Here is a 14814-nt window from a genome sequence, read left to right on the forward strand (position 1 = left end):
CAGGAAGATTTATAGTACTTGAAAATTGATGATTACTTGTGAAATGTTTGTTCTTTATCTTAAAAGTGCTGATGAGTGCAAATAAAAACTTTAAAACACGTAAAATGCAACAGAAAGCTAACAGCTGTTGTTTTTTTGTTTTTTTTTTTTTTTGCTAGGCTTGTAACAATCTTTGTAGCCTGTGTCGCAGGCTGATATTGGAAAGACTATTTTGCATGTTGGCTGTATATTACCAGATATCTCTGTTTTTGTAAAGAAAAAAATCTTTCAATTTGAAGTGATGGAACACTTTTCTTTCTAGCCTGCTTCCATTATTAAAATAATAATTGCAAAAGGACTGCCAACAGTTATGGACTACCTTAAGTTGACTTGCCCTTTGTTTAGTTTTGTGGAGTTTTTCTGTTGATTGTGAAAGTCTCAACAATTCTGCAGTTTTTTTTACTACAATGGGAACTGCTTAAGCCACCTGCAGCTGACTGTAGACAAACACTTAACTGCAATCAGGGATGCGTTTCTGTGTTTAGCTTTTAAACCCATAACTGTGCACTGTTACAGAATGGAAGAATGGATTGGTAGTAGTACTGTGGAAAGCATATTATCTTTATCTAGGCTGGGGAGAGAAGCAAAACAAGTTGACAGAGCAGTTGAGAATTGCTACTGAGAAGAGACTGAAAAGCAGATTAAACTTTCAGCAATGGGTAGAAAAGATAAAGGTAAATATGGTGAAAGTCCAAGCAGAAGCATTGGTTTAAAACAGATGTTTAAAATTATGTCAGTTCACAAGTATGGCATGACCACTTGCCCTTTTTGATGCCTGGTGTAAACTTGCATGGCCATCATTCCGGAGTGACAGCTGTGATTGCAATGAAATACACTAAACCAGGGTAGCTGCCAGCCTTACTTAGGAAAGTTAAGGGGAGCAGTGGGTTAAGACTGGATTTACAAAAGTACACAGGCCTCATGGATATTGTTTTAAGGAAACAGTATTTCCAGTAGGTGTGGAAGTACTGTAGAATCATCAGTACTGGGATTGCTGATGAAAAAATCACTCTCAGGCCTTGACATTTGTACATTGGTTAGTACTGTGGTAGGGAACTAGAGCTTTCTTTTACTCCCTGGGTCTAGCTGTGAGGAGCAAACAGTTAAGCTGGTGGAAGAAACGGATTATGTGCTGTTCTCCTTTTCACTGATGTATCCTTCTGTCTGACAGAAGACCAGAAAAATTTCCCTTGTTGCAGGTGCTGAGCATAAAACTGTATTTTACTGCAGGTATAAAAGTGCATCTTTTGGTTTTCATGGTTGGATACCTTTTTGGCACTGCATTGACTTTCTTTGCTACTTCAGAAACTTGTGAAGCTATAAATCATTTCCAATACCAAGCATGATGGAAGTTACAGACTAAGATAAACACTGTCATCTAATCTTGTTGCTTGCTGTTCTGATTTCTGTGTGATAATTACAGTAGAGCTTTTTATTCACTCAAAAGTCACTATGGGATATTTAAGTAGCTCAAGGTAAAATGTAGCAGATACTATTCGCACAGATAGCAAATGAGTGTAGGCATAAAAACTTAATAGCAGTGCTCTGAGATGTTGGCCCTTCAGGTCAGGCAGTGTGTTTTTGTGCAGCATTCCTGAAAGCATTCACACTACAGACTTGACTACGAGTAAATGCATGCCAGTTAACTAGTAATATGAAAGCTTAATCAGCAAGGAAGGGCAGTTATACCTGAACAGCAAGACAAGCTCCAGGTAGAACAGGGACTGCAGAAGTGAAACACTGATGGTAACTGAATAATAATCTGATTTCCCATCTCTTTGCTCTTTCTGTGTTTCCTGAAGAGCAAGGACTTGTGAAGGCCTTCCTATTTTATAGGTAAAAAGGGATGTGCTCAGTGCAGCTGATCTAGGAAGTGGCTGAATGGAATGAGGAGTTCTTTTTCCTGTAAGCTGAAAGTAGCTGCTTGGCCAAACAATTTTACCATTCTTTATACACTTGAAAGCTGGTGTTAACCAAAAATAGCAACTTCTGTGGGTTTAATTCATTTCATGCATGAACTGCATAAGATATCTAAGACAGAGGACTTTATCAGCAGGTTTCAGTTTGCCATAGAAATTCATATTTTCCCTGGTAGATTGAGAAGATAAGTTGAAAGCCACTGCTATAGATTCTAACTTCCAAGAAATCTAAGTTGGAGTTAAAATAGAGACTCTCCAGGCACACTTGCAGAACTATTCCCTCTAGCTAGCATATTTTTATTAGAAGTTTAACTGGTAATAGTGAGAAAAGTTTGGGTGGGTAACAGAGTATGTGCAAAAAAACTTCCACATCCCAGTCTTTGTCTAATTTCAGTTAGCAAATACTTGCTTCTGCTCCACTATTTTCAGTGCTTCAAACTTTTAGGGTTTTTTTGCATTATTCACTGAAGCTTTAAGAATTTGGTTACTGTGGTACAGATAAATTCATGTGCCAGATATTGAAGAATGGTGGTCTGTGTGCCCAGCAGAGTAGGCCTTTGGGGTACCACTGGTATCTCTTGCCCGTGGGGTGTTTTTTTGTTCTTGTTGTTTTATTTTAAAATAAATTTTCAGTAGCATTTCCTTACAACAAATTAGCAAACAGAAAAGCACCTTAAATACGAATATTAAGTTTTAATCGTTTGTCATTTTGTTTGTGTTATTTCTGCTTATCCTGAATGGGCTTAATATCAGTGTCTGCATTCCTTCAACCTCTGAATTATTTGAAATAAAAATAAAACAAATGAAAAAAAAACAGTCCACTATCATCACATTTATTTTTCAAAGACCTTGTGGAAATTCACCTGTTTCATTTTTTTAGTGAAATTTTAATTTGCTTAAATTGATACTCTGTCTTCTAGTGTTTTTTAATTAGAAGATTATTCAAGTAACTTTACCTGAGGAATGCACTCTAAATCAACAGTGATAAATTGTCACTTGTGTCCTTTATTGATATAGACCTGTCGCAAGAGTCTAAAAGCTTATGCAGATCTTTCACAATAGCACTTGTGTTGTTTTTCATCCTTTGGCTTCTCTTCCAAGAGCCCTGTATAAATTATTAGACTTTGCTCCTCACTGTTTGTTTCAGGTGAACCTTGTTATATGGAATAAGCAAGTAAAGCAAACCTGAAGACTTGAAGAAACTAATGACTCTTTAACAGAATAGTTGCCTTTAGTCTCTTTCTCTGTGAATGATGTGTCTCTTCAGATGTCATCTTCCCAAAGCATTCTCAAGCTTCATTGGATAGGTACTTAGCAGGAATTTGAAAAGTTAACAGATAGAAACAAACACAGAAGTTATATCTTCTGGTACTTTTATTAATCTGTGTTGTCTTTTTTACAAAGTAGTTTGGACTCAGAAATTGTGTGGGTTTAGGGTTTTTCTGTTTTGTTTTAGAAAGTAAAATACTGCTATGTCAGACCTCCATATCAAATTGGATTGTTTGGATAGTGTATTCAAATACAATCCATTGACTCAAGGATTAGGGGTGAGAGCGGCTTCTTGCCTATATATCCTGAAAAGTAGTCTTTCTAAACTTCATCCTGATTTGTCAGTATGCATAGAAATCCTATCCTGAGAGCATGCTCATTTTTAGCACATGCTACTGCATTACCGCTGCTGCAGGTTATTGCTATCATTTAACTTTGCCATCTTTGCCGTGATTTGTTTGTATGGTTGTTGTGGTTTAACCCAGCAGGTGGCTAAGGGAAGACAAAATAGTTTGGGTGGGGTAGTGTAAGTTGACAAACAGGGGTAAACAGTTAACTTAAGCCTTGTTCACTGCCTCTGACTATATAATGTAAGACGTATAATTTTTGTTCCAGAATTGCTGAAAGAAGTCAGGCTTTAGCTTTGGGTTTTTCTGTAGATATATTTTACCTTGATAGGTAGAAAAGCCAGAAAAAGGCAGCAGTGTCCTAATTTATGCTGGGTACCTGAAGATAGTGGAGATTCCCCTCTGTTGTCAAATTTCAGTCAGACTTTTTTTCTAAGTTGGAGGAAAATGGGTACCATATGTGGTTATGTTGTGTCGAGAACCTCCCTCATGCTACTTCAGCTGTCCGCAATATAGAGAGTATGGTGTTCTCCTTTATCTTTTGTTGAACTGTTTTCAGTGGAAGCATGTTAATCAAAGGCAGCGACCCTAGGCTGTAAGATAAAGTGGTAAGAAAGAGAGCAGATTGCCTTTCTGTGGAGGTATAGGGAACTCTGACCAGAGGACCAGAATTGTTACTGTGATGTTATTATGTAATAACATTAGTCAGCAGGTAGCAGGTAATTATGACAATATTCTGAGTCCTTGATTGAGGAAATATTTTAATGTTCCTTGTGTCCTATACCTAGTGATTTGATACTAGAATCTTGGTTTAGTTGATTAATTATGTGGAAGTCAGTGGCGCTGCTTTGCTTTAATGGGCATTACTTGTTTATGGAAAGCTTAGAAGAAAATATGGACCATAGTTTGACTAAATCAGATAATACTTTAAGTTCTTTAGGCAGAAAGAGTTGCTTATAGACTGTGCCTCAAGAAATGCAAGGGAAACTGAAGAAGCCCACAAAAGTGGAAAAGAAGTGACAAGGGTGTTACAACTTACTTGCAGCCTCCCTGAATTTATATTTTAACATTGTTACATTAAAACTGAATGTAGATTCTGTTTTTTCAGAGAAAATAAACTGTCTTGCTCTTATTCAGACAGAAAGAAATCTTTTGTTGTTGTTGTTTTTTGTTTGTTTTGTTTTTTTAATGGAGCAACTAATTCAAAAGTCAAATTTTAGAGTGAAGGGACTAAAATGCTTCTCAGTTGTCAGGTGGCTGGCAATGGTAACTTGCAATGACAATATGCATAAAGTAAATGTTCTTATGTTAGGTTGCATCTCTCTTTTCCACTTCAAGGAATATAAAACCATTTCTGCTGATTAAGTGTTGGAGTTAGAAGTTGCTCATCTTCAGATTCTTAAAGCTTGTAGACTTCTCTCAAGTCAGTTGTGCTTATTTTTTACCGTTAGGACAACTATAAGGGCAACCATTCCAGAGAATAAAGAAAATAACATCTGAGCTACTAAGAATCTGAATGAAACTCCTGTATCCAGTATATATTTTTCTATGAGGCTCAAGAATTCAAGCAACTACGTTTTTAAAACCTCTGGCATACAAGCTTTCAAAATTTATTGACGCTTCCTGCAGACAAAATGCAGGAGGTATTAGGCTGTACAACGTTTTAGGCACATGGAAAAGCAGCTGAAGTCACAACGCAATGTTGATTGTGTTGAAATTAAAAACTGCCAAAAACAAAACAAAACAAAAAAAACCAAAAACAACATCAACAAAAAACCCTTATAATGAAATTGGTATAGGTTTTGTACTGATTTACACTATTGTGTACTTTTGTTGCAGTGTGGTATCAATAAGAAATACTTGTTTGCTTGTTCCAGTGCTTTGTCAGACCTTTAGGTTGATCAGGTATTTGTAAAAGCTGAATCTGTTGCTGCTGCTGATACTACTGAGGGGGTGCTCTGCTGAGCAGCAGTAGAGATGTGAGAAAAACATACCCTATGTAACTCTTACCAGTAGGTGAATGTATTGGTAAGGACTGAGATGGCATCTTCAAGGTACATTAGCTCATACTACTGCTTGCAACATTGTTCAGATGGTCTGAGAAATGCTAAAATTCAGATCAATAGGAGGAACTTTTAAAGAGAAAGTTTTATATTCCCTCTTCCTGAGTTCCCTCCTTACTTGTGAGAAGGTGGTAGATATAACTGTTTTTCTTTAGTGCATGAATGTACTTCAACTTGTGCGCCTTTTCTTAAATTATTCCATCTTTTCATCTAATGTGCTGAGATTTAGTCTGAATTACTGCTGATGTAGTAGAGGGTCATAGGTAATCCCATGGAAGAGATTATTGACTGACGTTCATATTTAAGGCTTGCTTTTGAAGTCTCTGTGTTAGGGAGAAAAGGATGTCCTTCTCTGTTTTGGGATTGTCTTTTTTTTTTTTTTTTTTTTTTCCCTCTTTTTTTTTTTAAATCTTCTAGCACTTTTAGCACTTGTGGTTTCTAAACATCTTCTTTTTACACTGCTATCAGTAAAGATTTTTGAGCAAACAAAATGAATGGATATTCATTTCTAAACGAATCTGCATGCTCTACTGCACTCTCATGTACATTGTTAAGCACATAAAATTCAGCTATTAAGAACAGCCATAGAATCATGGGATATCCCAAATGAGAAGGCACCCTAAGGATTATTTTGTCCAACTCCTGGCTCTACACAGCACCACCCAAAAATCCAAACTCTGTGTCTGAGAGCTGTGTCCAAAAACTTCATAAGCTTCAGCAGTTCAGGGCCATCCCCACAGCCCTGTTCAGCCTGCTCTCTGGCAAAGACCCTTTCCCTGACCCCCAACTCCCCTCCCAAACACAGCTCCATGCCATTCCCTTGGGCCCTGTATCTGTCACACAGGGCAGAGTTCAGTGCTGCCCCCGCTTCTCTCATGAGGAAGCTGTAAGCATGTTGTCTGGCCTAAGATGTCTTGTTCCAGTATTAATTTCATCCATGCTACCTTAAAATAGAGTTACTTAGTTTTGGTTGCCCTTGGTTTATATGCACTCAAACCTTTAGCAATGTATTTGTCTGTGTGAAGTATCTTACTAATATATGAAAAGCTAACATAGTTGCCTTCTTTTTGGCTAAGGGTTCCCCATCTTTCTTAGGTTTAGTAATGTACCTTGTTTTTTCTGACAACTATGAACACACGTCACTCTGCATGGAGATTTTAATTTCTTTTCTCTCCTCCAACATTATGTAAGACCTATACATTTTTGGTGTCTTTTCATAATGCACTCATCTGTATGATACTAATTTGTGTTTCATGGTTTCTCCTTTCTTTTTTTCTTCCATTCGTCTTTATTTGTAGTTAGAGCTTAATTCTACCATCCTTAGAGCACTTAGTTGTGCTGAGAAGTATTGTTTTCTGATTGCTGAGTCACAGAATGGTTTGGGTTGGAAGGAATCACAAAGCCTACCCCAATCCCTTGCAGTGAGCAGAGCTGCCCCCCACCAGCTCAGCTGCCCAGGGCCCCACCTGGCCATGAGCATCCACAGGAATGGGGCACTACAGCTTCTCTGGGCAGCTGTGGCAGGGCCTCACTGCACTCATAAGTGAAAAAGTTTATCCAAATATCTAATCTAAATCTCCTGTGTCATTATATTAGGAAAATAAGATGGTCTGCATAATATGTTATTTAAAGAATTATGTACTCTTTAAAAAACAAAAGGGAGGGGAGTGGGTGAAGGTAGGGGAATGCTGATCTATAAAAATGGGAAAAAAAAGTCATTTGTATTTTATTTGGACTGGTCTTTGTAAACTATGCTAACCAATAAGAGATATAAGAAGTTTGATGGATCTGAACAACTGTTTGGGGGATGGGGGTGATAAGTGTTTGAATAAGAAGCATTTGTATCATCTTAATTTCTCCTTTTTGACTCTTCATATTGATTTGAATGTTTTTATATTTGCTTTTTTTGGTCTACAGAAAACATATTTGATAAATGAAATCTCATTTCTTCTTCATTTTAACTTTTTTTTTTTCATCTTGACTTTCATAACAAACTGCATATGTAGTGTGCTGCATATGTATCTGGGCTAATTTAACAGTTCATTCATAGTGACACCAAATGACTTGTTTTTCAGTACTTGAGCCATTGTGTAATATCCCACTAATCTCTAATTGCAGCAGATCAGATGATGATTCTGGGTCAGCTTCAGGTTCTGGATCTGGTTCAAGCTCTGGAAGCAGTAGCGATGGAAGTAGCAGCCAGTCAGGTAGCAGTGACTCTGAATCTGGTTCAGAGTCAGGCAGTCAATCCGAATCGGAATCTGACACGTCTAGAGAAAAGAAGCAAGTTCAAGCTAAACCTCCAAAAGCTGACGGAGCTGAGGTAAAACAAAATATACAAATGAGTCCTTGGTGGAGGGAAAGAAGATCACTCTGTGTTGTTTCATAGGGATTGTCATTACAAAACATAATATTTTAAAGTGTATAGATTTTAACCATTTGTCTAATTTTCTCATTTTTGTATAACCAAGTTTCCTAAGTTTGGAAGCAGCATTTATAAATTTCCTAAAATGTGGTGGGCCAAAATTACCTGCACTCTTCTGCATTATATGGACTTACTTAGGTAATAGACTGTACTTGTATGAAAGGCAGTAATATATTATTTGCTGTAAAGTTTAAAGAGTGTTATGGATTGTATTTTTTGTTCATGTACTTTTTTATTCCTGTATGAAGCAAAAACATTTTCGGGTAAGTGGCCTGAAGTGGTTTATCTAGATCAGTTTAAAAATCTAGTTTATAGTAACAGTGCATACAAAACTATTGGGAAACTCCCTGGAAAAACTATCCCAACAATTCTTACATAACAGTCTGTTTTGAGGAAATCCTACTTCTTTAAAGCACCATCTGATACTATTAGCACATGTAGTAATTTGAAATTAGTTTTTTTTTATTACTGACATAATTGAATTGAATTTGGGCTTAATAGTGGTGCTGTTTGTTGAAGACGTGTTTCAGTATGTTTAACTGACTCTCACATCTTAATTCCATTCAGTTTTGGAAGTCCAGTCCAAGTATACTTGCTGTACAGAGATCAGCAGTGCTCAAGAAGCAACAGCAACAGCAAAAGGCAGCATCTTCAGACAGTGGTTCGGAAGAGGTGAATAATACACATTTAGTTTTTTACAGTGTAATTTTGCCTGTCTTGTACCATATGCTGTAAGAAATTTTTCTGGAGCCAAGCTGTACTCTCTAAATGTATGTTATAGTTCATCTATAAAAGTGGTGTTCAAAACTTGACATTTTTATAAGGACTGGTAAAAGTATCTCAACTGATTTCTTGTTGAGTTGCATCAAAATTTTAGCATCCTACATTATGGGTGTATTCAATTAGATATTCTGTGATGTGTGGGCAAAATTTTCAAGCCACGTGGTACTTACATTGTATTTTTAATCTCTTGAGTTTCTTAAAAGACAGTTAAAGATGTTGAAGATTAGTCAAATGTTCTGTGTAGATGTAGGTACTGCAGTTTTCAAAAACACTGTAGGATACATTTTTCAAGTCGTTTTTTTCTTACTGTTAGTATAAAATAATTTTTGTATTTTAAGAACCATGCTTGAATTCTAGACTAGTTAAACCTTGTGTGGTATGAATATTTCTAAAGGCAGTAATGGCTGTGAAATGGTACCTACAAAGCAAATTTTCTTCCGTTATTGCCAAAAGTATTCAACGTAGTCACACTTACTGGCTGGATTTGTTTTTGACTGGTACAGAAACTCATCATTAAAACTTAACCTGGTCGCACATCAGAAGAACATCAATTTACAGCTTTTCTTAAGTATTGCTTTCTAAAGCTGTTTTTTAGAATATAGATTAACTGTTCTTAATCCCCATTAGATGGCTTTTTGGAAAATCTGATTTTAAATAGGGTTCTTTTTTATTTTTCTGGTAGTAGAAAGATGTTCAAACATGCTACTCTCAAAATTAGTATTTAAACATTAAAGAATATGAAACGTGGGAGTGCTTTCCCTGGACAGGAGATTTTATTAGGATTTCAATAGAACCATCTTTCTTACTAACTTGGAGCATCTTAAGCTGTTCTGTGTAAGCGCAACAGTTACTTTTGGAGACAGGTTTTTTTGTTGTTGTTTGGTTTGGTTTTTTTTTTGTGTGGTGGTCTCTGGAGATGTGCTGCCACAATGTATTCATAGATGGATAAATGAAAAACCCACATCAGTTCTTATCTTATTTTATATTAATGACTAACTACATTGTGGGGGATTAGGAGAGTGTAACATGAGTAAAATGATGACAGATTGAATATGGGAGCTGAAAACTAGGAATATTCCATTCTTTTCTGATAATGAATTGTGTAATTTTGCTTCATCTGCAGGACTCATCCAGTAGTGAAGATTCTGCCGATGATTCATCCAGTGAAACCAAGAAGAAAAAGCATAAAGAGTAAGATATTTTTATAAGTAATATCATGCCATTGTTTCTTAGGGCAACATGTAACTCATGCGCTGCTTCTCCACACTGAAACGCTTAAGTCCTCTTTTTAATTCATTCTTATCCATTTTGATAGACATTTATTGTTATTTTAAATAAAGTTATTTGTATATCATATTCATTTCTTAGCAAAAGCATCTGCATTGTTGTTCAAAAGTGTTTGCTGTGCTTTTATTTCTAAAATATTTTTATTCCAGTGTGTTTTTGAGTTAAACAGCCTCCTTGAAGTTTACTGTAGAAACTGGAAATAGGTGAAGTAAATGTTGTGGTGAAATTCAAGTTGGAATCTCCTAGCTAGTGCCAATTTTTTCTTTCTTTCTCTTGTTTTATTTTTATTTTTGGGCCTCTAAAATGTAAAAAAAAAAAAAAAAAAAAGAAATAAAAAAAAAAAAAAAAAAAAAGATTATAGTTCTGCCTGTAATTAGCTATACTGACTAGAAAGTAAGTTTCATTTAGATCAAGCTGCTTTTAAGTGATAGATCAAAAAGTTTTGAGCAAGATTATGCCACATCGTTGTAGCAGTGAGAAATGGATAGGCATTGTGTGCTTCACAAATGCTGCACAAAAATTGAATTGTTATTCCTCTTCTTCCAGTTGACAACTCATTGCAGTCCTTCTACATTGCTGGTATATCATGTTAAAGAGATGGTAGTTGAAAAAAATGGCAAGAAAAGCTTAGCTTTGCAAACTTTTCTAATGATGAGTTATTATTCACGGTCTTCTCTTAATTAAAAATTTGTGCTTAGTAACATCCTCTCTTACAAGAAAAACATGCTCAGGACACAGTAATCATATAGTCAGTTTTTGGATTTTGTTTTATAATTCTTCTGAACAAGTATGTTTGGTTGCTATTTGATAAAAAAATCAAAGATTTTTTCATATGTAACTTGATATGTGAGCAAGTCTTGGAGGATGGTTCTTTGTATTGTCCGTATAATTCCACATGAATATGAGTCATGGATGTAATTTGATTGATTGATTTTAAATTTACTGCCTGCAGAAGTGTTCTAATGATCATGATTTTTTACCATTGGCTATGTACCACCAATACTGCGTGCACATAAATGTCTTGGGTCACTAAAATTATGGGAGTATAATTTCTTCCAGGATCCAATGCGTATTTGAGCCAGAGAGACAGAGTCAAAGCACCAATTCTTAGGCTTCTTGATTGAAAATTTAACAGTGAGATTTTTTTGTTACTATACCAATTTTGATGAGCATTAGACTTCTCTAGCACCCTGGTCAAAGAAATCTAAATCTTGCTTTGGATGTTAATTCTAAGATTTAGTAACCTTTCAACAATGCATATTAGATTTATTTTTTTTATTTTTCACGGAGCTATTAAGATTATATTTGCCTTTACACAGTCAGAGTTTGGGTCAAGATGCTGTTCATCAGCTGGTACATCTTTTCTGTTATAAAGAAGACCACAGCTAAGCGGGAGCCAGGAGTCTGTGCTTGGTTTACTTATTTGTAATGTGTATGCTGCTTGGTTGTGATACTCTGACTTATGGGGTAGGAAGTGAGATCTTTTGGGAGCCAGTTCTTCTCTCAGCTGCTGCAATTCAGGTCTTTCAGGGTGTTTTTCTAAGCTGTTTTGCATTGTTTTTTGGTCCCAGTGACAAAGTTGCTGATTATTTACATGAGCCACACAGAACATAGGTATTAGAAAATGTTGGACCTTCCAGAATGTAACATGTTGAGGTTTTGTGGTTTGAGTGATTTAAGCTCAGATAAACATGTATCTTTATAGCTAGACTTGTTAAATACTTGGATTTCTTAATATTAGTCATAACTCATTTCTTCAAAATAAAATTTATACAGAAATGCAGTTTTTTGTTCTGTTTCAGATATAACCTCTACCTCTTTAATACAGGAAACTTCTTTTAACTCTCTGTGAAGTCCTTGAACATTTTTATTTATCATTAGTGGCAACAGTTTTTAGTTTGTGATGATAACTGTCTGTCAGCTATAATAACTGTTAAAAACAATTTTGTTCATGTGAAGAATGCTTAAATTACAATAGACAACTAGGAGTGAATGCCTAATTTAAAGAAGAAATAACGTGAGGGTGTTTTTGTATTTCTCTTGTGCAGTGAAGACTGGCAAATGTCAGGGTCAGGGTCAGTGTCGGGAACAGGTTCTGATTCTGAATCGGAGGAAGATGGGGATAAAAGCAGTTGTGAAGAAAGTGAATCTGACTATGAGCCAAAAAACAAAGTCAAAAGCCGTAAACCTCCAAGCAGGTGAGATATACTTGTGTTTCAGTACTCTTTTACTATTTCTAAAATGTATTTTAATATTGTCCTGCTACTATATAAGCTAATAAAATGATTAATTTCATTTTTAAATTAAGTAATTTTCTTGAAACTATGAAAGATATTTATTATCCTACTACTTTGTGCTGGATGCCTTTTTTTCTCTGCTGTAATTGAAAGTGATGTAAGTGGGCAATTGAGATGCATGTGCTTTGAAAGCAACACATAAGAGTTGTGTTGTCCATCTTGATACATCATTGTTGTGTATATCTTATTGTCTCCAAGAATTAAGCCAAAAAGTGGGAAAAAGAGCACAGGACAGAAGAAGAGGCAACTTGATTCATCAGAGGAGGATGATGATGATGAAGATTATGATAAGAGAGGATCTCGTCGCCAGGCTACAGTAAATGTTAGTTACAAAGAAGCTGAAGAAACCAAGACAGATTCTGATGATTTGCTGGAAGTTTGCGGAGAAGATGTCCCACAGACTGAAGAAGATGAATTTGAAACTATAGAGAAGTTCATGGACAGTCGAGTGGGCCGAAAAGGAGGTAAAGTTTAACAGTGTTCCTAAGATAAAGGAACACATTAAAGTACAACTTCACCCTTCCTGGTTGTAGATCTGTAGAATTTATAAACAGTAATAATTTTAAAAATACCAGAGTTCTTTTGTTTACATGTTTAAAAGGACGTTCCTTTTTCGGTCCCCTTCCAAGTATTTGAAATTAAAATTTTGAAGAATTTGTATATCTGCACAGAAAGAAAAAAAAAAAAAAAAGTAATTCATATTCCTTAAATGCATACCATATTATTAAATAACTATTTATACAGTTAAGTGGTACTTGATTGGTATAAATTCAATGCAGTGAAGAAAAGAAAACAGTGCAGATAAATATAACAGCTGACCAGTAACCTGAGCTCTGACAGATTTTGTTGATAAGGCTGGATTGTGATTTCAGTCATTGCAGTACAAATTATCTCAATACAGTGCAATGTGTGGGATGACAACAAAATGCATATAAAATGTCAGTGGTTGTCTACTGTGTGAATTTCTACAAGTATCATTTTGAATGGTGGTAGGCATTCATATTTCCAGCAAGTTCTATGATGCATTGTTCAGCACTTCTGCTTCATAAGTTTGAGTATGAAAATTAAGAGTTCTAACTATGTAAATGCATATAAATATTACGAATATGTGCACAAAGGTCTTATCTCTAAGCTTGTATTCTTCCTTTCAACTTTCTTCTCAGATGCTGTCCTAAATTCTGTCATATCTTGCCCCAGTGCAGGAGTGCGTAGTGTCACTGCTGTGCTCAAAGTCTTCTGTTCTAAGCTTCTTACAGTCTGTGCAGATGCTTTTGCTATTTGTGTTTTATTTTCATGTTGCCACTCTCCTTTGTTTTGTCTGGCCACTGCAGCTCAATAGGCTCGTGTCCTTACTTGACTGTCCTCACTGAAAAGAGCCTGCTCCCTACTGCTACAATGCTTTAGCTCTGGTACAGACTGTACTTAATATTTTTCCCAGGTAAAATTCCTAAGCCAGAAAATGTAATAGAATATGTTGAAGAAGAAATAGATTCATAGCATCCGTAAGTTACTAATGTTTCAGACTTAATACCAAGTGTCTTTTATGTGCTCAGAGATAAGAATAATGTGACAGAGAAGACAACAAGCAGTGTTAGTGGTGCATTCCTATTCAATCAGAAGCAGGAATTCAAAGAAAATTCTCATGAGAAAAGATTAGATATTACAGGTTAGATACAGAAGTTTTAATTGCTTTATTGATTCTCTTTTGACTACTTTGAATGGGTTAATGTACCTACATAATTGTTTAAATGTAACATGAGAGCTGTGTATATTCATGATGTTTCTTGCTCATATAAAAATACCGCTAAATGCTATCTACAAGTTATTTCCTACTGGTTAATTTATAACAATAACCAATTAAAGATTATGTTATGGTTTCTTCCTCAGCCACTGGTGCCTCAACCACCATCTATGCCGTTGAGGCAGATGGTGACCCAAATGCTGGGTTTGAAAAGTCAAAGGAGCCTGGAGAAATACAATATCTTATTAAATGGAAAGGCTGGTCACACATCCATAACACTTGGGAAACTGAAGAAACACTGAAGCAACAAAATGTTAAAGGAATGAAGAAACTGGACAACTACAAGAAAAAGGATCAGGAGACAAAAAGATGGTGAATATTGCGAGGGGAACTTTTTAATTTGTTTTTTAACAGTGTTGATATTTCATAACAATTGTAACAAATCTGTTTCTGAGACCTATTAACGTCTTTGTGAGTGTGAGGCTTCAATTGTTTGTACAACAGGAAGAATAAAACTTTGAAAGCTGAAGCCTCCTTGATATGATCTCGTAAGCTAATCTGAACCTGATTTTAGCATTTGTTATAAATGAAATCAGAGTTCTCTAGGAATCTTGCTGCAGAGATTAATGTTTTGTTGATGCCTT

At 35.7% G+C, this 14814-nt stretch overlaps 1 protein-coding gene across 6 annotated transcripts in view; it reads left to right on the forward strand.

Moving 5' to 3' along the window:
* Positions 1–14814, forward strand: part of CHD1 (chromodomain helicase DNA binding protein 1) — a 50739-nt gene that overhangs the window by 4353 nt on the left and 31572 nt on the right. For 4 of the 6 annotated variants that reach the window (XM_015849481.2, XM_015849480.2, XM_015849484.2 and 1 more), the window contains exons 3-8: positions 7756–7960; positions 8630–8734; positions 9969–10036; positions 12181–12330; positions 12628–12893; positions 14317–14542. In XM_015849481.2, the coding sequence (XP_015704967.1) occupies positions 7756–7960; positions 8630–8734; positions 9969–10036; positions 12181–12330; positions 12628–12893; positions 14317–14542 (1020 nt within the window). The remainder of the gene's footprint in view (positions 1–7755; positions 7961–8629; positions 8735–9968; positions 10037–12180; positions 12331–12627; positions 12894–14316; positions 14543–14814) is intronic. The other 2 variants (XM_015849483.2, XM_015849485.2) reach the window with 1 other exon arrangement.

The sequence above is a fragment of the Coturnix japonica genome, chromosome Z, assembly GCF_001577835.2.
Source record: "Coturnix japonica isolate 7356 chromosome Z, Coturnix japonica 2.1, whole genome shotgun sequence".
NCBI classification, from domain to species: domain Eukaryota; kingdom Metazoa; phylum Chordata; class Aves; order Galliformes; family Phasianidae; genus Coturnix; species Coturnix japonica.